A 22,639-nucleotide genomic window follows, 5' to 3' on the forward strand; every position below is an offset into this window, starting at 1 on the left:
AACCAAAACTAAAGGATGAAAGATGCTTATGGAATGTATGAAACATGAGATGAAAATGTTAGTAGCACAAGGTATAGTATGGTGAAAAATATAAGCAAGTAACCATCACAAAAAGACTTCAAAATATACCAAAGACAAAGGTAAAATATACCTAAAATTTAATCACAAAAGCAAAGCCAATACATGACTCCTAATCCTCCCATTTCAACAAATTTTCAAAAGTTTCAATTCAGTCTTAACGATGAGGATCAGGGGAAAGTATCAAACTAGGCATCTATGATGCATTTTAGACCTATTCTACACTTATTATCCACAAACAACAACTCACATAACTTGTAAAGCAAGGAATTGACAAGGCACATTCTCAAACAGTAACATATTCACAAATTCAGAGGCATATCCCCCGCAAAGTTCACACACCAAGATTCAACATCATATATTCAAGTCTTAATATCAAGAACATGACAAAATTTCACAAAACTTAACAAAACAAGTGAAAATATTAACAAGAAACATCACATACATTTTTTAACAGTTTTTATTATGTAAAAACACCACAAAATTATCACAAATGCATTAAGAAGTATTCACTAATTTTTTAGAGAATTTTCAAAAGATTTAGAGCCTATCAGAGGCGTGATTAGAAAAAATAGGGAGGTAAATAGTAAAAATATCAGCAACAACGCAAGACAGACGGATTATAGGCCCAAGCCCACTCATATGGATGGATCTGGATCATCCAAGAGCCTCAGAGGCGTTGGATCGATCCAAATCTTCCAAAACCTAGATCTGACGGCTCTTAAGCATACATCGCATGGTAAGGAAACACATACACACATCAAAGTCAAATCCTAACCGTACAACACATCATCAAGCAGATCTAACGGCCAGAAACGCATAGGGAGCATGGGAGTATAACGTACGCGCGCGCGTGGGAGAACAGAGAGTATAAAAGCCAGGCAACAACAAGAATCAACACAATTCACACCTCCTTCTCTCTCTAAGTTGCTTCTAGAGAGAGGCTCTGAAACCAGACGAACGGAGAAGATGAACGGAGCTTGCTCCGGTGCGGTGGTTCGCCGGTGGCGCCACCGTACCGGAGCATTTTTTTTACGTTTTCAAAAATCTTTTTACATCAATGCATTCGTCTCATCCTCCTCGTTCCAATTCCGGCTTTGATTTTCGCATATCAAGTCTCAAAAACCCTAGATCTACAAGAATCTAAACGAACAAAAAAAATTTGCATTAAACAAAGAAAGGAGAGGAACGAACTCACCTCAAGTTTGATTCGGAGATTTGAGATGAATCGAGAGGAAAACTTCAGAGATTCTTTGAATCTTGTGAAGTGTAATCCAGAATCGAGCCAGTATCTTTCTTGTTTGTGCTTCTGGCTTTTGTGTTCCCTTCCTCTTCGTACTTCTGGCTTTTGTGTTCTTTTGGAACCGATTGGAGTTTGATAAGATCTGTAACTAACTCGGATTGGCGTTTGTTTTTCTGGAATTGGTGAAAGTTTGTGTTGAATTCGGATGAATTCGCCTGATTGCTGAGAAATCAGTGATCAATTTGGACGAATTTGTCTTTGATTGTGATGATTCTGGGAAAATTGATGAACTAGGGTTCAAGGATGAAGATGAATCTTCATCTTTGTTCTTGGAGAATTTCGGCTTTTGATTCTGTTAGAGGAGAGAGAAATTGTGGAAGTTGTTTGTGATGTGGCATTTTTGGAATGGTGAAAATCTGACTTTGACTTGAGTTGGCACTGTTTTATAGGTGCCAAGTGTGCCCTCTGGACCAATGAGCTTGCGCCATGTAGACCTGGACCTGTAACTAACTTCTGGACAGATTTGCAATTAAAAAAACAAGGACTAAACTGCAATTAACCAAAAAGGACTAAAATGAAAAATTAATAAAATTGGTTAAAAAATGTAATTTTGAAAATAACGTAAAGTGAAACCATAAATAAAATTAACAAAAGGACTAAAATGAACCAACTACATAAATGAGGTACTTCAAAGTAACCTCTCTCTGTCAAAATTTTATGTGAAATGACCAAAATGCCCCTGAGACTAAAATGACTCAAAATGACTCAAATGCAATTTTAAAAAGGTTTTTTTTAACAGGGAATTAAAGCAAGAGTTTATACAAGCAAATTGAAAAGACTCAGAGACATTTTTTAGGGATTAAAAAAGAGTTTTAACACAGGAAATGACCAAAATGCCCTCAGGGACTAAATTGGCCCAAAATGGCTCAGATGCAATCTTTGAAATGGATTTTAACATGGAATTGAAACAAGGATTTATACAAACAAATTGAAAAAACTTAGAAACAATTTTCAAGGACTAGAATGAGTTTGAATGCAGGAAATGACTAAAATACCCTTTATCATGAATTTTGCAAATAAGATTGAAATAAAATGCAGAGAAATATGCAATTGATCAGAGACAATCTTCAAATAACTTGGAATGCAAGAAAGACCCTTTGGATGGTTTAAAAATGCAAGAAGACATAGACAAAGTCACAATTGAAAATTTTCAAAACAAAGATAGTAAAACATGCAGTCAAAACATAGTAAAGTATCAGGGTAAACAATATCAAATTGGCAATCTCAATAGTAATAGACACATATCAGAGATGGAAAAACATTTTGAGCAAGTATTTTTAGGTCCAAAATTAGGGTATAACAATAGACACTGCGTAAGTAACCCTACATATACTCACAGTGTGTTACTTCGAAATGAAGTGTAAGGTTATTTTAGGAATTGGAGATTGGAAGATTAGGGTTAGAAGAGATTTGGGAGGGAATTGAAAAGATGAGCGGGGGTAATGAAATTTGGAGAAAGGAAATTGATTTTTTTTTTTGGTAGATGAAATTGATTATTTTTTTAACAATAAGAAATGTTGCTTTAGTGTAAAAAGAAACATTTAAAATGATAAAATAGTTTCATTAAACATTAAACACTTAAAATGATAAAATAGTTACATTAAACATCATAGTTGTGTTTTGTTACAAGCTTAATTCATCATCATCATTATAATATGTATCATCCTCTTTGTCTTCAAGGTTATTTGCTTATTCCAAATTGTCTTCAGAGCTGCTTGACTCTTCATTGTCATTAAACAACATTTCAACAATAATTTCCTGACCATCAACTTCTCTGTCAACCAAATTTGTAATCGGGTCGACTTCAATCACCTCTGGAACATGTCACATTTCATTGTCTTGGTAAGCTACTTCAATATTTAGAATTATGTCATCTGTTTCTATTTGACCCCTTGGTTTTGTCTTGATAGCTGCACACCATCCCCGTTTGCGCCGGTGATGAGAATGATATGGTACATAATACACTTGACTAACTTTGCTTGCCAAGATGAACGGGTCAAATGCATTATATCTTCTATCCATTCTTATGTCAAAAGTTTTGTACTTTGGATCAATTTTTGTCCCACTCGTCGGGTCAAACCACTCACAGTAAAATAACACAACTTTGTTGTCTTGTTCAACATATGCGTAACTCAACTAAAAAAATGTGCTTAATCACACCATAGAAGTCATCTTCACCTCCCTCACTGACTCCTTTAACGTAAACACCACTGTTAATTTTTTTTTTGCCTACCATCCATGATTCAGTATGAAATTTAAATCCATTGACAAGTGCCATTTTTTGACACGTCTATGCGGACCATCAGCTAATCCTCTCAAATGTAATATATGCATATTGGGCCCAATATTTAACACTTGATCTTTAAACCATCTTGAAAAACTAGTGTATATCTCCCCAACATTTAATACTATAAAGATGTGAAGGTATGGTCCAACTTCATGACAATTAATCAACACATGAACTTCGGCCGACCGCAACTCTGCATCATTCATCCAATACTCTTTCCTTGACCCAGAAGGACTACCGAGAAGACGAAAGACTGATAAGGTTGACGGACTCCATTCACTTTTGGCAATAACTTCATTTCTAACACTTATTGGTGTCAACATCAAGTGATTGAAGTAATGAGAACAAAAATATGCGGTTTCCCGAGCCAAGTAAGCTGCAACTATTGATCCTTCAACCCTTGATTTATTGTTCACCGTTCGTTCGCTTCGAATAACCCATGAACCTTTCAAAAGGATACATCCACCTGTAGCGAGGAAACTGAATTCCGCAGTATAATTCCTAGCTAAATTGATGATTTCTTGTAGTGCTCCTCAGTCAAAGAGAAAAAGTTAGAAAAACTTGTTACGCCCTTCTCCCCCACAAATTCGGATAACTCTCCCCATTGTATGAATATTGCAATGAACTACAAGTATAATCTAATACAAACGTTAAACTTAAAAAAAAAAAAAAAAAAAAAAAAAAAAAAACCACATGATATATTTGATCAATATTTAAACTAGCTACATATATCTGAGTTCAAAGTTGGCCGAAAGAAAATATCTGAGTTCAAAGTTGGCCGAAAGAAAAAACACATGACGTATTTGATCATATATTTAAACTAGCTACATGCCATCACGATATCTCAGTTCAAAGTTGGCCGCTGGGATTGACAACAGTTCAATGTGTACTACTGCTAACTTAAGTATTTTTCTTCGGCGTACTAACTTACGTATACAAATGGATGCTGGATGTTGATAGCCAAACTGTACAGAAGCAAAACATTGCAACGGAAATTAAGTAATATTAGCAAGTAATAATAATTTTTTACTTTAGAGAAAAAGTAAAGATGTCAATCATTACCAACATGGTTAGAAAAGATGGATCATATTGACATATTGCTAATTTCATTAAATAGAACTGCTTAAAGTTAATAAGAGAGTGGCGGCGACATGTATTTTCATATTTTTTGTTGTTTATATTTGAGATTGGAGGAGGATATTGCTACCAAGTATCCCTTCAAAATTTGAGAGAAAGCATGCAGTTCAAACTTAATAACAAAGAACACAAGTAATTTTAAGGTGCACATGTTTCACTATTTTCCCTTAAAAATTGTGTTGTTCTGAGGTGAGAGAAGAAAATAAAGAGAACATCAAGTAGAAGAAAAATAACATTGTAAGAGCATATATGTAAATTTAGTTGTGTTCTGATGTGTCCATGGTTTGGTTTTGATTCACACCGTGTAACTCTTTCTCATGTCCGATGATTTTTTAATGTGGGTTTACAGGCCTTAATTTTGGTATACATTTCTGTACTACAACTAAAGTACAGATTTTTCAATTATATTGTATAACGTCATAGGCTTATAAGGGAAAAGAGTAATTTTAATTGAACATTTTAAAATGAGATAGAACTAATCAAGTAGTTAGCAACTAGGGAAAATTACTACAAGAAAGTGATAATCCGTTGATTGTTATCAAGAGAATTGTTTCAACACCAATGCTTTTTGCTTTTTGTTGTGAATGCGAAACTCAAAATTACACGAATAACCAAAACAAATTATAAACAACAATAGATTTAGATTTAATTTAGCAATCAAGTGTAAATCAAAACCAATATTGAACCAAAGAACCACAAGATATAGAGAGTAGAGAATAGAGAACAACATATCAAGAAGTTTTTTTTCACCTAGCTCGTCTCATTATTGGGTGACCTTCATCTCTCTCCACTTCACCATCAAAGAGTTTATTGAAAAGAGATACAAAAGAGTTGCAAGAAATACTTCAACGACCTTTCCAGACACAATCCTAATTTCACTAACCAAGAAGTTTCTCAATTGTTTTCCAACTCAAGAATCTAACCCCAAAATGACCTTAACCTTTGATTTCCTAAGGATCTTCGCTTTTGGTATCAAAAGGTTCACCCAAGTTTCTGTTGTGTACAAATGAGTTATATGTCCCATATCGGATAAAAAAGTGGAGGTCGAATACTTTATAAGTGACAAGACGCATAAACCCATTGCCTTAAAAAAGTTTTGGTTAAGAGTGTGATGTCTCTCTCGCTTGTGTGGTTGCTCTAGATGTGGGTGGTCCCTCAGACTCCCCTCATGACCCAACAGTTTCCCACTCAAGTGTTTTCCAACTTTACCAAGCCATCAATCTCCTCTTTCAACCTCTCACGTGTTTTCCAACTTTACCAAGCCATCAATCTCCTCTTTTGGTTCTTCAATATTCATGTAATTGGATCCTCAACAACCTAAGCCTCTAAATGAAATTTGTACAACTATTTTTTGACAACTTTTTCTCATATACTCATATTATGTTTTTCCTTTCTCTCTCTATTGCTTTGATTTTTATGCCAATACATTATTTTCCGTGAAAATTATAGTTGCATCACAAGTTATCATTGGAAATAACTGTTAAATAACATAACTCTATCCCTGTATGTGACAAAGCCTACAGTTCAACATGGTTTTTTTTTTTTTTGTTGTTGACAAATGTGCGTCTAACTTGTGTTTTTGACAACTACGTATCTGACCGGCCAACAGTTCAATGTGCACCGCTAGTAACTTATGTTTTAAAAACAGTGTACTTAACTACTTACCATGTATTATGTAGTATCTGACAAGTCTTTTTTTACGGTGTACTTATGTTTCAAAAACGGGTAAACTAAGTTTTCCTAGCAGAACATGAATTGATTTCATAGTCAACGATCCCCCTAACAATATTTAGCAAACTCCTAACTTGTGAACAATCAAAATTGAAAATCACATACCAATTCACATGCACACACATGATTATTATCATCTAGTTTAATCCCTCTAAGCCAAGAGGACAAGCGCAGAACATTCGATAAATGCTTCAGAGTTGAGATATATCAACCACCCATATGGATTTATTGAACAAGCTCGAGTATTACCTTCACTGGTATATTATAATCCACTCATAACCATATTAACAAAGGAAACATCGCCTTTACAAAGTCCAGCTTCAATGGCTGTATGATATGCTAGCAAATAGAAGATGCAAAATATGCATTATAGCCTAGCACTAAGTCACAAACTAATTCTATTCATAATATGGCGGAAACATCATTGCTTCCTTCAGACAACAGAACCTCCTGTCTGATGAAGCATGGCGTCGATTTCATCCCCATCTTCCATTTCCAGCTGCAACAAAATATATTTTAAGTCATAAAAACACGAATGATAGACTTATTTGAACATAATGATAGAGACGAAGTGTTGAAAAAATGTGGTTAACACAAACCTCATCTGGGGTCTGCTCCGCACGGAGGCGACGCCCATCAAATAGAAAAGCAATGGCATTGAAATCCACAGACTGACGATCACAGTAAGCATTCATAAGCTTTTTCAGTTGAGTGTTCCTCTTGATCCTAAAGAACACTTCATTCCCATCCTAGAACATATTAAAATCCAAAAATTAGCATACATAACTCTGATGCGAATTTCAATGATGTCTACAAACATTTGACAGTAACTAAGACTAATAATATAGAAAACTATAAACATGACAAGTTTCAAATATAAATTCCATTTCTGAAAATGTTATAACTTAAGATTAGACTAATATGTTTTTACAAGAACGCAACAAAAAGAAACGAACGAAAAACGAGATAACATATAGGAGACAAGTTAGAGTGGTAGATAAACTAAAGAATGAACACTGATACATAGCATCTAAAGTTTATCAATGAAACTAATAACAGAAACCCAAAAAGTCCTACCATATGGTATGTAAACAGTCCAACACACAAATTCAATACAAAAAAAACCATCAAGATGTTTGGATTGGAATTGGCAAAATCACAGTGACCAAGTGTTTTGATAAGAACTGCACTTTGAAACCTCATTAAATCAAAGTGCCACCGTGAGTTTGTCAAGTTCACCGTTAATTTAAACATGTTTAAAAAATAGCATTAGTGATTATCCTATTTTCAACAAATCATATACTCCTATTGAGATTAACCCTATTTCTTCAACAATATCGTACAGGAAACAAGTTAGAGTGATTGATAAACTGAAGAATGAACATTAATACATAGCATCTAAAGTTTGCTAATGAAGCTGACAACAGAAACCCAAAAAAGGGACCCTGACCAAGGTTTTAAACAAGGTCGGGGCCGCGTTAAGGATTTCGCAAATATTGATGTTGCGTTATGGATTGTGGTCGGCGCGATTGATTTAATTATAATATTGCACAAATCTTACCGAAATCAATGCATCGTCTCCAAAACAAAAATTCCTTACAAATTGTATATAATTCAATAAAATTAACACTATAAATTCCAGTCTCAATTATGTTTGGATTGACGCTGGAATTGGCAAAATCACAGTGACCAAGTGATTCTGATAAGAACTACACGGAATTACACAAAATCAAAGTTCCGCACTGATTTTGTGGAACTCACCGTTAATCTAAACATGTAAAAATTCTCTTTTTATTTTTTAAATTTTCATACTTATGCTATATAACACAAATAGCAATCAAATTAAACCAGAGAAACCCTAGTTCTTCAACAAACAATCACAACACAACAAAGGCAAAAAAACCCTAAAAAATTAACGATCGAATACGTTTGAATAAGACGATTCATAAAAAGACAAAAACCCTAAAATCGAAGAAGAGACAAACGAACCTGGCCCTTGACTTTGAGATTGATGTGAGCACCACCTGCTTCGGGCTTCTTGTCTTCCTCGGTGTTGGGAGCGGCTGCACCTGACGACATCTTCAGTTTCCGACTCAACAAACGCGATTCTCTGAACAAAAGTGCTTATCTGTGTTACCGCCGACAATTGTGTTCTGTGCGTTGTGAAACGCTGATGGGTTTCTTATACGATGGAGAAATCGACGGTTCAGATTCTCACGTTTTGGGCCCGCAGCTACATAATTGCTTTGGGCCTAGGCCCGATGATGTTTTTTAATACTTGAAATATATTTTCAAGAAACTGATTTTTTTTTTTAATAATAAGAAATCTTGTTGTCTCTGTAAAATGAGTATTCTCGGTGCGCAATTGTGAATACTAATCTCTTGAATTTTGTATGATCAAAATAGACGACAATCTCTCTCATAGAGTTTTAAAACTATATGTTGTGAATACTAATCTCTTGAATTTTGTATGATCAAAATAGACGACAATCTCTCTCATAGAGTTTTAAAACTATATGTTTAAGGTTGTATTTGTATCTAAGACATTGGTTAAACTAAAAAACTTTGAGTTTAATGGTGGTGTGGTTAACAGTCTGTTAGCCAATATATTTTACTAGCTGTAATAAATGTGGTCAAAGTATAGTTGACCTAGATTCAAAGAAGATTCGAACAGAGTGTTGTGTTGAAAGCAAATATGGGTTCGAAGATGGCAGAAGACTTCGATAAAGCAGTTTTCGAAGGTGGTTATCAGCAGTTATTCTTTAAGTCAGTTTTTATTTTAAGTTTGTTTTCAAATAAGGAAAACTGTCGACTTGTGGCAGTTGTAGTTTTAGTTTCAAAGAAATGTAGTTATTTCTAGACTTAGTATAAATAGTAGTTTTTCATAGGAAAAACAGGTCACAATTTCGTCATACAAACTTACACTCAAAGTATCCGTATGGAAGCGAGAAACGAGTCACAAGTTGCAATGTATGAATCTGTGTACCAACTTTTGTTTAATCAATGCAATTTACCCTTTGTTCTTTAAGTGTTCTTGCACTTTACTTTATCAAGTTCGATTGAGTTCAAGTGGATTGAATTCGATTGTTTTTTGTCATATTTCTTACATTTTTGACACCAAAAACACAGAATTTCTAACAACAAGAACAAACACAATATGTCCTAAGATTTACTGGTTGATCTTGCAAGTTACCATTTGTAAACCAGCGGTTGTTTACGAAAATCCAACGTAAACAAATTGGCACACCCGGTGGGACCGTTTGTGTTTTTGTTTATAGTTTTGTTAGAGTTTCTTTTAATTCTGGTTTGTTTTGTTGTGTATGCAATTAAGAAACAAGAAATTGCTTCTTAATATGACACGCGCTAACAACCAAAAGAAAACAAATCCAACATCTTCAAATGAAGATGTGGATCAAGTGACGGTTGAAGATGATGTTTCATCCCTAGGGAATGTTAGAACATCACAGGCTGTTCCAACTAGTAATACAGTCACTCAAATATCGTCTCAGGCCATGCCTTCGATGGCCACAGTAACTTCTCAAGCCATGCCTTCGATGGTTACCCAAACTTCCCATGATTATCCAAATAATACTTCTATTCAAGAAGGGGTTTGGGATCATAGATCAATGCCGTATGGTATGCCATCATCATTGATGCAAGGCTTACAAACTAGTGGTAATATGTTTTCAGAGAATTTAAATGTTTCATTACCACAACTTTTTGGTCCTGGGGTATCTACAACATATAGAAGTCCCCAACAAAATTTAATCAACGCTTCTATGGCTGCCATTAGGCAAACTATGGAAGAAACTAATCATGATATGGTTAATATGATGACCCAACAAATTGGTACTGTCATAAATCCTTTGATTCGAGATACCAACACTAGTTATCAACGGTTGTCTGATCAAATGGAAAGAATTGCCAATTTCTTTGGCGCTCCACCAATCCAAAATAACCCATTGCCTCAAAATCGAAATGTGAGGGCAATTGAAATAATTGCTGATGAACCAGTGGTTCGAAATCATGAAAATTTTGTCCAACCACAAGTAGTACAACCACAAGTTCAGGCAGAACCTGAAAGACAACCCATTTTGGTTAACAGAAACCAAGATGCCGATCAAGTGGTTTTACAAGCCCGTCGGAACAATTTCGATGGTCAGAATAATATAGCGGGTATTGTCGAGGCTTTGTTAGCCCAAAATGGTTTTAATATGGGTTTACGTAGACCAAATTTTGCGTCTCCTTTGTCTGAATATGTTTTAGACGCTGAATTGCCTAGAAATTGGAAAATTCCAAAGTTTACCAAATTTGCTGGAGAAACTAATGAATCTACTGTCGAACACATTGCTAGGTTTCTCATGGAAGCAGGAAATATTGCAGAAAATGAAAATTTGAGAATGAAATATTTCCCAAGTTCTTTGACAAAAAATGCTTTTACTTGGTTTACAACTTTACCTCCTCATTCAATTTATAGTTGGAACCAATTAGAAAAAGCCTTTCATGAACAATTTTACATGGGTCAATCTAAGATTAGTTTGAAAGAATTGGTCAGTGTTCGACGTAAAAGTCATGAGTCAATCGATGATTATCTCAATAGGTTTCGTCTCCTTAAGGCTAGATGTTTTACTTCTGTTCCAGAATATGAATTAGTCGAAATGGCTGCTGGTGGCCTCGATTATTCTGTTCGGAAGAAATTAGATACCCAGTACTTAAGAGACATGGCCCAATTGGCAGACAGAGTTCGACAAGTTGAAAGACTTAAAGCTGAAAAAACTAGAACTCATAACAAATTTCCCAAAAAAGAAAAAATTGTCTATATAGAAACAGGAGATAGTGAACCCGAATTCGATTGGGGTTTAGATATCATTGAAGACAATGATATAAACCTGGCAGAATTAAAAGATGGACCTCCATATGCTTGTAAAATGTTGAGGCCATCCAATGGAAAGAATCCTGAAGATCCCAAGAATGATAAATATCCTTCTAAAACTTATACTTTTGATATTACTAAAAGTGAAGAAATTTTTGATCTTTTAGTTAATGATGGCATAATATTAGTGCCACCTAATATGAAGTTACCTCCTTTGGAACAAAGGAAGAAAAGAGGATTTTGTAAATTCCATGGTTTTTTAGGTCATAACCTATCTCGATGTACTCGTTTCAGGGATTCTGTACAAAAAGCTCTTGATGAAGGGAGGCTGAAATTTGGAGAGAAATCAAAACAACAAGTGGATGGAGATCCTATGAAAAAGGCAGAGTCCATGTTTGCTGATGTGTCTACCAATGTGGTAGAATCCATGTTTGCTGGTATTTCTATCAATATGGTGGAAATTTCAGATAATATTGATGTAGAAATGGTTACTGAGGACCATCGAATTGAAGAGCCAGTGGTTACTGAAGATCAATTGGCCAAGGAAATGGAGAAAGCATATCCAAAGGCTGAAGAAGATTTGGTTGATTTTTTAAATCGATGTAAAATATCTAACACCCATGCTATGCTTTGTCCTCGATGCAGTGCAGTGTTCGATAAAGAAGCTGCGAAATCAGTTGAAGGATATCAACCTCAAACAAAACGTAAAGGAGGGTGGTTCGAGAACCGTTCTAAGTTTGGCTTTAACAAAAGAGGTGTTCCTTACAAGATGAAAACTTCAGAGAAGTATCAAGTGAAGAACCATAAGAAGACGTTCGTTCCTTCATCGAAGTCTCCTATTGATACTTGGGTTTTCTCTGGAGGCAAGAAAACTGGTCATTCTGCGCCTCCAGCACCACCAACAAAATGGGTAAAAAGAGTTGTCAAAGTTCCAGACCAACCAGAGAGTTCTAATCCTAACAAGTATGCTTACAAAAATAACTATAAAGGTAAGAATCCTATGACTAGAACTCAATGGCGCCGTTTTCAACGCCAGAAAAAGGAAGGAGTTTTGAAAGACGTCACTAATGGTGACAAAAGTAAGGGAAAACAACCAATAGTTTTCGAAATGGTTAAAAAACCAGCTACTGAAAGAATTTTCCCTCCATTATCTTCTGCTTTAAACATCCCTAAAGGGGATGATGATATTCTAACTTCTACTTTTTCAGATTCTGAACCAAGTCTTGACATTATATGTGTGGTTTCTGTACTACCAATTGAATATGCACATGATGTATCTTCGAAGGCCAATCATGATGATGAATGTGATTTCACTGAGGAAATGGCTCGTCATAGGCCTCTATGTTATTATGTTATGAATAATGGCTGTATCGAAGATCAACATGCAGTGTTCGAGAAACCTGATGATAGCATGAAGCTTCATTTAAAGCCTTTGTTTATTCAAGCTAAATTAAATGGTGTTGGAATTAACAAAGTATTAGTAGATGGTGGTGCTACTGTTAATCTCCTACCACAATCTTTTCTAAGGAAACTTGGTATTTCTGAATGTGATTTGAAACCACATAATGTAGTGCTCACTAATTATGAGGGATCTACTGGACAATCTCTTGGTGCCATCGAACTAGAATTGGTAGTAGGAAGCATAACCAGAGCAACTGTGTTTTTGGTAGTTCCTTCTAAAGCCAATTTCAATGCATTATTAGGAAGGGAGTGGATCCATGCTGTAGGTGCAGTTCCTTCTACAATGCATCAAAGGATTGTGATTTGGAGGAAAGATGGTTTGGTAGAGAATATTGAGGCTGATCAGAGTTATTATTTCAAAGCTGAAGTTGATAATCAAGATATTAACAAAAAGAACTTTGACAAACAACTTCAATTTATTGCACCATTCATGGAAAATGATGCATCAAGTTCTATGACTAAAGAAGAAAAATTCTTTGTAAAACTTGCTCCAGAATGGGGTTTTCGTTGGAAAACTGCATTCGACGATGACTTCGTAGTGGTGAACAACGAAGATTGCCATGAGAAAATACCTGTAAAGGAGAAAGATTTGCTGAAGACAAGAAGTACTTCGTACAAGAGGGTTACTGATGACCAAGGATGTTCAGCAAAGGGAATCTCACCAACCAGGTGGGATATCAATAATTGATCAATGGTTGAGCCCAGCATATGGGAAAAGATTACGGCTTATGTAGCCGAGAAAAACTTCGATTTGGCTGAAACAGCCAAAGAAGAAGAGGTTTTCGATGCTTCAGTAGGAAATAATTCTGATGACCTCATTGATGATAAAAAATTAGACTGTATTTATGATGATGAACCTTTGGGTTTTGAAGAAGATCCAATGGGATCTACAATAAAAATGAAGGCCCAAGATCCTCTTGAAGAAGTGGATATAGGAGATGGTTCTGTAAAAAGACCAACATACATAAGTTCAAAGATTCCTAAGAGCTTCAAAGATCGAATTGTGGCGCTTTTGAAAAATTACAAGGATTGCTTTGCTTGGGATTATCATGAAATGCCTGGTTTGAGTAGAAAGGTAGTAGAGTTGCAATTGCCAATCAGGACAGACAAGAAACCAGTGAAGCAAATTCCAAGAAGGTTTGCACCAGAGATTCTACCAAAAATAAAAGAAGAGATCGAAAGATTCCTCAAATGTGGCTTCATCAGACCTGCAAGGTATGTTGATTGGTTAGCTAATGTAGTTCCTGTTAAAAAGAAAAATGGTAGTATAAGAGTTTGTATTGATTTTAGAGATTTAAATCTCGCTACTCCCAAAGATGAATATCCTATGCCAGTAGCAGAAATGTTGGTAGATTCTGCAGCAGGTTTCGAATATTTGAGTATGCTTGATGGTTATTCAGGTTATAATCAAATATTTATTGCTGAAGAAGATGTTTCTAAAACAGCGTTTCGATGCCCAGGAGCATTAGGATGTTATGAGTGGATAGTAATGCCATTTGGTCTTAAAAATGCTGGTGCTATATATCAAAGAGCAATGAATTCAATGTTTCATGATTTTATTGAAGATTTTATGCAAATTTACATTGATGATATTGTTGTGAAATCATCTTCTGAAAACAAACACTTAGAACATTTACGTTTATCATTCGAAAGGATGAGACAATATGGATTGAAAATGAATCCATTAAAATGTGCGTTTGGTGTTTGTGCAGGTGATTTTTTAGGATTTGTTGTCCATAAAAAGGGCATCGAAATCAATCAAAATAAGACTAAAGCTATAATGGAGGCTAAAGCACCCTCTACCAAAAAAGAGTTGCAGTCTTTATTAGGCAAAATAAATTTCCTCAGAAGATTTATCTCTAATCTCAGTGGCAGAGCGCAAGCATTCTCGTCATTACTTCGATTAAAGAAAGAGGAAATTTTTAGATGGGAGCCTGAGCACCAAAAGGCATTTGAAGACATAAAGTCATATTTATCTAATCCTCCTATTCTTTCACCTTTGTTGAAAAACAAGAAGATGAAGTTATATATAGCATCATCTGAAAGAACTATAGGGAGTATGTTAGCACAAGAGGATGAAAATGGTATAGAAAGAGCCATTTATTATCTTAGTAGAGTTTTAAGTGATGTTGAAACAAGATATCATCCTAGTGAGAAACTATGTCTTTGTTTATATTTCTCATGTATGAAACTTAAACATTATATAAAGCCTTTTGATGTTTATGTTTATTCCCATTTCGATATTATTAAGCACATGTTATCTAAACCTATTCTACATAGTAGAGTTGGTAAATGGGCTTTGGCACTCACAGAATATTCTTTAACTTATCAATCTTTGAAAACTGTGAAAGGCCAAATAGTGGCTGATTTTATTGCTGATCATTCCATTGAAGAACCTGTGACTGGGGGCATCGAAACATTTCCATGGACATTGTATTTCGATGGGTCTAGTCATAAAAATGGTTCTGGAATAGGTATAGTTATAGTTTCACCAACAAATGAAGTAACCAAATATAAATTTCGAATTAGCCAATATTGTTCGAATAATGAGGCAGAATATGAAGCCTTAATAAATGGTTTAGAGATTTTGCTCGAACTGGGGGCAAAATGTTTAATTATTAGAGGTGATTCTGAATTAGTAATAAAGCAAATAACAAAAGAATATAAATGCCTCAAAGAAACTTTGATAATGTATTACACTATAGTTAATGCATTACTTAAACATTTTGTTCAAATTGAAATTCAACATGTTCCTAGAACAGAAAATCAAGAAGCTAATGATTTAGCTCAATTGGCTTCTGGGTACAAACTTTCGAAGGGACAAGAGCAAGAGGTAATTGAAATTAAAACAAAGCGTAATTCGATAGACATTGTGCCTAACAAATTGTTAAGACCAAAACTTGGGGGCATGGAAGCATCTCAAGGATACCTTCAGAGTGCAAAATTTTCTGAAATTTTGGTCATTAACAATTTGGATGATGATGATTGGCGAAAACCCATAGTCAATTTTTTGGAAAATCCAGATGGCACAACTTGTAGAAAAGTCAAATATAGAGCCTTGAGTTATGTGATAATAGGCAATGAATTATTTAAAAAGACTCCAGAAGGAGTTTTACTTAAATGCCTTAGTGAAGCAGAAGCATATTTGGCTGTATCGAATACTCATAGTGGTGCTTGTGGTACACATCAAGCAGGCCATAAAATAAAATGGCTTTTGTTTCGACAAGGTGTTTATTGGCCAACTATGTTAAAAGATTGCATAAACTTTGCTAAAGGTTGTAAAGAATGTCAAGAACATGCTGGAATTCAAAAAGTACCAGCTAGTGAATTACATTCAATAGTAAAACCTTGGCCATTCAGAGGATGGGCTTTAGATGTAATTGGGGAAATTAAACCTAAGTCATCCAAAGGCTACAAATATATTTTGGTTGGAATAGATTATTTCACTAAATGGATAGAAGCTGTTCCACTAAAAGATGTTACTCAAGATGAAGTTATAAACTTCATTCAAAAATTTATTGTTTATAGATTTGGCATACCAGAAACTATTACTACAGATCAAGGATCTGTATTCACTGGTCGAAAGATGGTAAAATTTGCTGAAGAAATGGGATATAAATTGTTGACTTCAACACCATACTATGCTCAGGCAAATGGTCAGGTAGAAGCAGCAAATAAGAATTTGATTACTATAATCAAAAGAAAAGCTAGCCAAAAGAAAAAACCCAAAGAATGGCATGAGTTTCTTTATGAAGCTTTATGGGCAGTTCGAACTTCTCCTAAAGAATCTATAAATACTACTCCTTTTCGATTAACATATGGCCATGATGCTGTATTGCCAACAGAAATCTTACTTCAATCTACTCGAATTCAAAGACAAATCGAAATTCCAACAAATCAATATTTGGATATGATGTTGGATGAATTAGTAGATATTGATGAAGAAAGATTGATGGCTTTAGAAGTGCTTACAAAGCAAAAAGAAAGAATAGCAAAAGCCTATAACAAAAGAGTTAAATCGAAATTATTCCTGCAAGGAGACTTAGTTTGGAAAGTCATTTTGCCTATGGATAAAAAGGATCGATGTTTAGGAAAATGGTCTCCTAGTTGGGAAGGACCATGGAAAATTCTAAGAGTTTTTTCGAATAATGCGTATGAGATCGAGGAACTACAAGAAGATCAGAGAATTCTACGCATAAACGGTAAATATTTGAAAAAATATAAACCGATGTTACAAGAAATTAAAATTACACAAGAGTAATTTGATTCGAAATAAAACTTGGCATTAATTTAAAAATGCCAACTGATGGGCAGGTTACATCGAAATGCTTAAAACGGAAAAACCATTACAAAAGAAAACACAAAGTACTTAAAGACAAAAAGCATTTAGAAATGGTTTTCACCATTCAGTTACAATCCCAAAGCGATCGAGAAACCAGCGAATTTCTGTATCGAGACGACACCTGAAGCAAGCATTGACCAGGTAGTAGTCATGATCTGGCCCAGGTAGAAGTGAATACCAGCCTCCAATTCTCCCATCTCCTGCACAGTTGTGGTAGTTGTTGCAAAAACGACGCCTAGTAAGCCAAATAGGCATGGGCCTATTCCACCAAGGACAGCGAAATCGATAACTCGAAGTTCCTCCCAAAATGTCGCTTCGAAATTCTGCCAATCGATGTGTCCATGCAAGATCTTTGAAGTCTTCGAGGATGTTTTCTGGCATAGGCATGGAGAGCGCATTGATGAGAAGAAGGTAGTACCTTGCACTCAGAGAGCCAGTGGCATTGATAGCAGTAGTAAGGAGGCGTTTCATTTCTTCAACATTTGGATTAGCATCCAACATGTGTTGAGTGCTTCGAAGAATACAGAACATGGCGTTGCCATGATTCCAGAGTCTAAGTTTAAAAGCAAACTTAGAATGAGCCACCATAGCATTGTTGTACCATTCATTGGGGTCGTAGAGGAAGTAGAGGACATCATCTCCAAAAGCCTTAGAAACTTCAGAATCCTCACTGACGCGCCAATGCCTGCTATTGGTATGGCGAAAGGCGAAAAGATCTTTCCTGCTTTGAGCAGCAATCTTTGTAGCAATCTTGACTAAAAGATCATCACTCAGATTATCAATGGTGGTCATGATGATTTAAGAAAGAAAAGCTTTGAGTAAGAAGGATTTTTTCGGACGAAGACGAAACAAAGAAAAGAATGATTTTTATAAAAGGGAAAATCATATTTATAATGGAGGGAAGTTGAAAGAAGTGGCTCAATCAAACGGTTCTTCTTGCTTTGAAGATGATGACACGTGGGAGCAGTTATTCTGATGGCCAATGGTTACTTAACTTTGTAATCTGAGGGAAGTTTTAAAGGTTTTATTTTAAAAAGGATTAATTCATGATTAAAAGATCATTTATTTGTTTTATTTCTTTTCAACTTCCTAGGCAAGTTTAACTTGTTGGGTTAAACAAAAAGTTACTTTTTTGTTTCCTCATCATTAAAATGTCTTGGAAATTGTTCCAATCTTATTTGGATTTAAATAAAATTTAAATTCGATACAAGAAAATAAGAAAGGAATTTCGATGATTGAAAAGAAATTGTCGTTCGAAATAGAAAATGGTCCACAGATTGTTATAAAGACATTACAGACCAAGATATTCGATAAGGCTGAAACAAAATAAAAGTCTTAGAAAATAAAATAGAAACAGAACTAAATCTCAAATGATGAGATGAGTTTCTCAATTTGGCTTTTGTATTTAGCCAGTTGGGTATCGAGAGTATGGTTGTCATTTGCAAGTTGAGCAATGGTAGACTCTAGTTCCTTGGAGAGCTTGAATTTGTTAACAGCTTCATTGGCTTCTCGATTTCTGGCTTCATCCTTAGCCAAAATTTCAGCTTTCTGAGCTTCCAGTTCTTTAATTTTGGCATCGATGTCAACCACTTGCTGTTTCGCATTGTTTCTTTCTTGCTGAAGAGTTTTAAATTTCTCTTGGAAGGATGACAGTTCGATCACAATTTGATCATGATGCGCTTTCTTCTCTGCCATTTGAGCTTGACCAGTTTTCCTCTTCTGGAAATTTTGATTAGCACTCTCCAACATTGGTTCAAGATAATTAAACAGGTTTCGAAATTTCCAACCAGTTGGGAGAGCATCAAGTTTTTCAAATAAACTCTTGATTTCAGCGAGAGCTCCAGCATCCTTTTCAATCAACTCTAGCAAGTTGGCTTCGATGATCTTCTTTTGAAATTCTGCTAGCAGGTTGTTTTTTGAAGTCTCAGAGGGATTTCCCTTGGATGAATCAGAAGTTTGGCCAGTGCTAGTTGAGAAAAGAGTATTACTCTTAGCTATCAAAGCAAAGGCATTGAAAGGATCATCTTTGGCCAATCGATCGATTTCTTCCAGATCGATCATAGGGGCATCTTGTTGAGCAATCATCTCTGCATCACCAGGAGCATCTTGTCGAGTAGTTATGTTTGTATCTTCAGTAACATAGTTCGATACATTATCTCCAAGGGTGGGTGCAGAATGAGATTGGTCATTGTTGAGTGATTCATCATTTACCAAGTCATCAGTGGGTGTTTCTGCCTGTTGATGTTGAGGAGGATCCACTTTAAGACCTTCTGGACTGCTAGCATCATCATGCTCATCCTCTTTATCTTCAGCAATTGGTGAAGTGGTCTTCGAAGAAGGAAGAACTTGCCCATGTTGTGATGGAGTAGTTTGTTCTTGTTCGATACCCTAAAAAGAATAAGATAGATGCTTAAAAAACAGGACATTTAGAGATATTTTGTATAAAATATGGTTTTGATAAAATACCTTCGAACCATTATCACCAACATGTGAATGAGCACTAGAATGAGAAGTCTTTCGACGACGTTTGAGTGGTTTAGATGGCGAGATGGGGGGAGAACTTTCAGAAGCTTCCACTTCGACTTCTTTTTCTTGGACAAGTGATATTTGTTCTTGTTTTCTTTTCCTTCTTCCTTCAGTATGGACTTTGGGAAGTGTTACTTTGGAAGCTTCGATCTGTTCTTTAGTTATCTCCACCTCACTATCATCATCAGAGAGATCAACAGTTGCTTGTTCTTTCTTGCTCTTCGATCTAGAATGTCCTTTTGATGAAGTTGTTTTCACTTTGGGTTCCTTTGATTTAGGAGGTTCCTTCGATGCAGCCTCAGATTTCTTCGATTCAACTTCTTTAGTTTGGGAAGCTTTCTTTTTCTTCTTGTCAGACTTGCTTTTCGAAGTGTTCTGGGTGCTGGCATCATCAAGCTTTGCTTCTCCTGGAGTTAAAGGCAAAGCTGAAATATGTGATCATACAGATAAGTACTATTTCTTTTAACAATAGTATTAATGTGTTTTAGCGAAAGAAAAAATCATACCCATGATACTGGGAGTTTCGATTCGAACTTGGGACAATTCATAGCCAAGTTCACCATTATATTGGTATAAATGGCATTTAGCATAGGTTACTAAATTATTTTGTGGGAATTTGAAATTATAAAGTAACCATTTTGGGTATGGTGGCCTGAAGGCCAAAGCAAGATTACAAGATGGAAGTCTTGCTAGTCTCATTTTCTTTTCTAAAACATAAAGATATTTATTGGGTGTTCCAGGGGGAAAAATTGTTTCTGAAATTTTCTCTCGAACTTTATCTCTCAGAGTTTGAGCAGCATAGTATACTGTCCTCTTTGGATGTAAAGGGTCATATGTTGTTTGATAATATCTTTGAAATTGCTGAATTTCTTTAATGTGCGTACCTCTAGTCTTCTTGTCTTTGTTCTGCAAAGTGTGAAAAGTACTGATCAGTTGAGGCAGCAATTCATCAGGATTCCCTCGATTGGATTGGCGTATGTAATAATTTCGCCACCATCGAAAAAATGCTTCAGAGCATGCAAATGATGTTGAGAAATATGTAGGCTCGAACACAGTTGTTCTCTTGGCTTGAATTATGGATTTCCATACAGGTTCGATCAGAGGAATTTTCCATTCACTTATACTTTTGAACAAAGAGCTGGGTTTTGATTGAACCATACCAAACTGTCTAGCTACATGGTTAGGTTGATAACCATATACTCCATAAGGGCTACCAGGTGTAAGTCTGCTAGATAGATAGGTAGGGGTCAAATAAGCTTCCCATATAGCATTGATTTCTGTTTTATTGGTTTTTTTCGAAGTGGTGGGAAAGTCTTCTTTGAACCAGTTAGGTCCATATTTCCTAGTGCTAAATGGTGCCATCATAGGGGTGAAAATGGGACAATCAAGCAGGGTTTCATAAGCATTTGCAAAAAGTTGTTGTGAAGACTTGTTCCCATCGGGGTGAAACATAGCTAAGCCTATACCTTCAGTGGTCTTGTCTGAGTATGCTGATGTGTAAAAGGAAGGTAGGATCGAAGCAAGTTTTGATCCAAAAATGGCTAAAAGCCATAGTTGGAACAACCATATGGGTCCTGATACAACTAAATTTCCACCAGTTTGGGGATAATCTCTAAGATTATTAGTTGTTTGGTTAAGGGTTTCATATAAAGAACCTAGAATCAGTTTGCTTAAACAGATATCTGTTCCTTCATGTAACTGACTAGCTAGACACATGAATTTCTTAGGGACTTGGACTGACCTTGAGCAAAAAACATGCATAGATAACCAGTAGGTCAAAAAAGCTACATGTTCATCTGCAGATACTTCAGCACATTCGGTATCATGGTTGTTAGCTATAAACATACCATAAGCAGGGCTATCGAAATTGACTGAGTATTGAGAGGTGGTAACATCTGGATTAAAGGTGTATCCAGTTGGTTTTAAGCTAGTAAGGCCAGCCACATCTAAAAGGGTAGGAGTGAGCATTCCACATTTCAAGTGAAGGCTGTTGTTCGATGGGTTCCAAAAATGTAAAGCAGCAAATATCAATTCATTATGGTATTTTGGACCATATCGAGATATTTGGATGAGATCAAAAAGCCCTTTCTCCTTCCAAAATTGGCCCTTTTGTTTTTGAACTTTGTCTAACCAAGCAATATATTCGGGATAAGTTTTTGGTTCAGTCCTAATTTTGGATTTTACAAAACTTAGGTCAAAAGGACCTTTTGTGAAAATTAAAGGAGGTTGAGTTTCAATGCATGGGAAAAGAGAATTAATTTCTGGAGTTTCAGGTTCTAGAGAAATGGGGCCTAAAAATGCATGTGGAGTATCAGTACAAGGGATGATTACCTGGGTTTTCCAGATAGCTTTTTCAGCTTCATTGATTTCTGGTTCGTTCATAAAAGCAGGAGCAGCACTGGCGATTTCTTTGGTAAAATCAATGGGTTCTTCGCGATTCACATGAGAAGTTCCTGCTGCGTTCGTCATTGTTTAAGTGTTTTGGTGAGAATTTGATGAATAGTTCGTGTTTAAAGATAGGAGTTGCAGAAAATTCAAAGTTTTTCTTCGGGAGAACTTTTGGCGGAGAAGAGGAACAGTGAAAGTGAAAATGAAATGGTGAAAAGTGAAAAGAGTAAAGGTGAGTTTGCTTCTATATGGACCTTTGATCATGACACATGTCAAGATCTTATTTTGACAATTTTACCATTAAAGTGTTGTCTTTTCCAATGTTAGAGAACGTGGCCCACTAACTAAGATTGTGGGGTCAGTATTTAAAGGGAATTTGAATTAGTTTTGAATTAAATACTGACATCATTCATTTCGATGGAGAATGTTAGTTTTTTTCTTTCAAAAACGTCTTTTTCTTCTTTAGAGAAATCGAAAATGGCGTTTCTGGGGGGCAATTTGTTAGCCAATATA

At 35.6% G+C, this 22,639-nt stretch overlaps 2 protein-coding genes across 2 annotated transcripts; both read right to left on the reverse strand.

Moving 5' to 3' along the window:
• Nucleotides 1–6,714: 6,714 nt before the first annotated feature.
• LOC146938287 (small ubiquitin-related modifier 1-like) lies at nucleotides 6,715–8,728 on the reverse strand. Its single transcript, XM_085752256.1, has 3 exons — nucleotides 8,526–8,728; nucleotides 7,136–7,285; nucleotides 6,715–7,035 (listed from the first exon to the last, which is right to left on the reverse strand). Exons 1-3 carry the CDS (start codon nucleotides 8,613–8,615, stop codon nucleotides 6,970–6,972), a joined length of 306 nt encoding a protein of 101 aa, XP_085608382.1. The 5' UTR covers nucleotides 8,616–8,728; the 3' UTR covers nucleotides 6,715–6,969.
• Nucleotides 8,729–17,471: 8,743 nt separating this feature from the next.
• LOC146938288 (uncharacterized) lies at nucleotides 17,472–22,207 on the reverse strand. The gene is made up of 5 exons (XM_085749608.1): nucleotides 21,943–22,207; nucleotides 19,679–20,163; nucleotides 19,309–19,600; nucleotides 17,784–17,967; nucleotides 17,472–17,535 (listed from the first exon to the last, which is right to left on the reverse strand). Exons 1-5 carry the CDS (start codon nucleotides 22,205–22,207, stop codon nucleotides 17,472–17,474), a joined length of 1,290 nt encoding a protein of 429 aa, XP_085605734.1.
• Nucleotides 22,208–22,639: the final 432 nt, after the last annotated feature.

Source organism: Medicago sativa, chromosome 3 (genome assembly GCF_051527215.1).
Source record: "Medicago sativa cultivar Bolivia chromosome 3, Bolivia_mono, whole genome shotgun sequence".
Taxonomy (NCBI): Eukaryota; Viridiplantae; Streptophyta; class Magnoliopsida; order Fabales; family Fabaceae; genus Medicago; species Medicago sativa.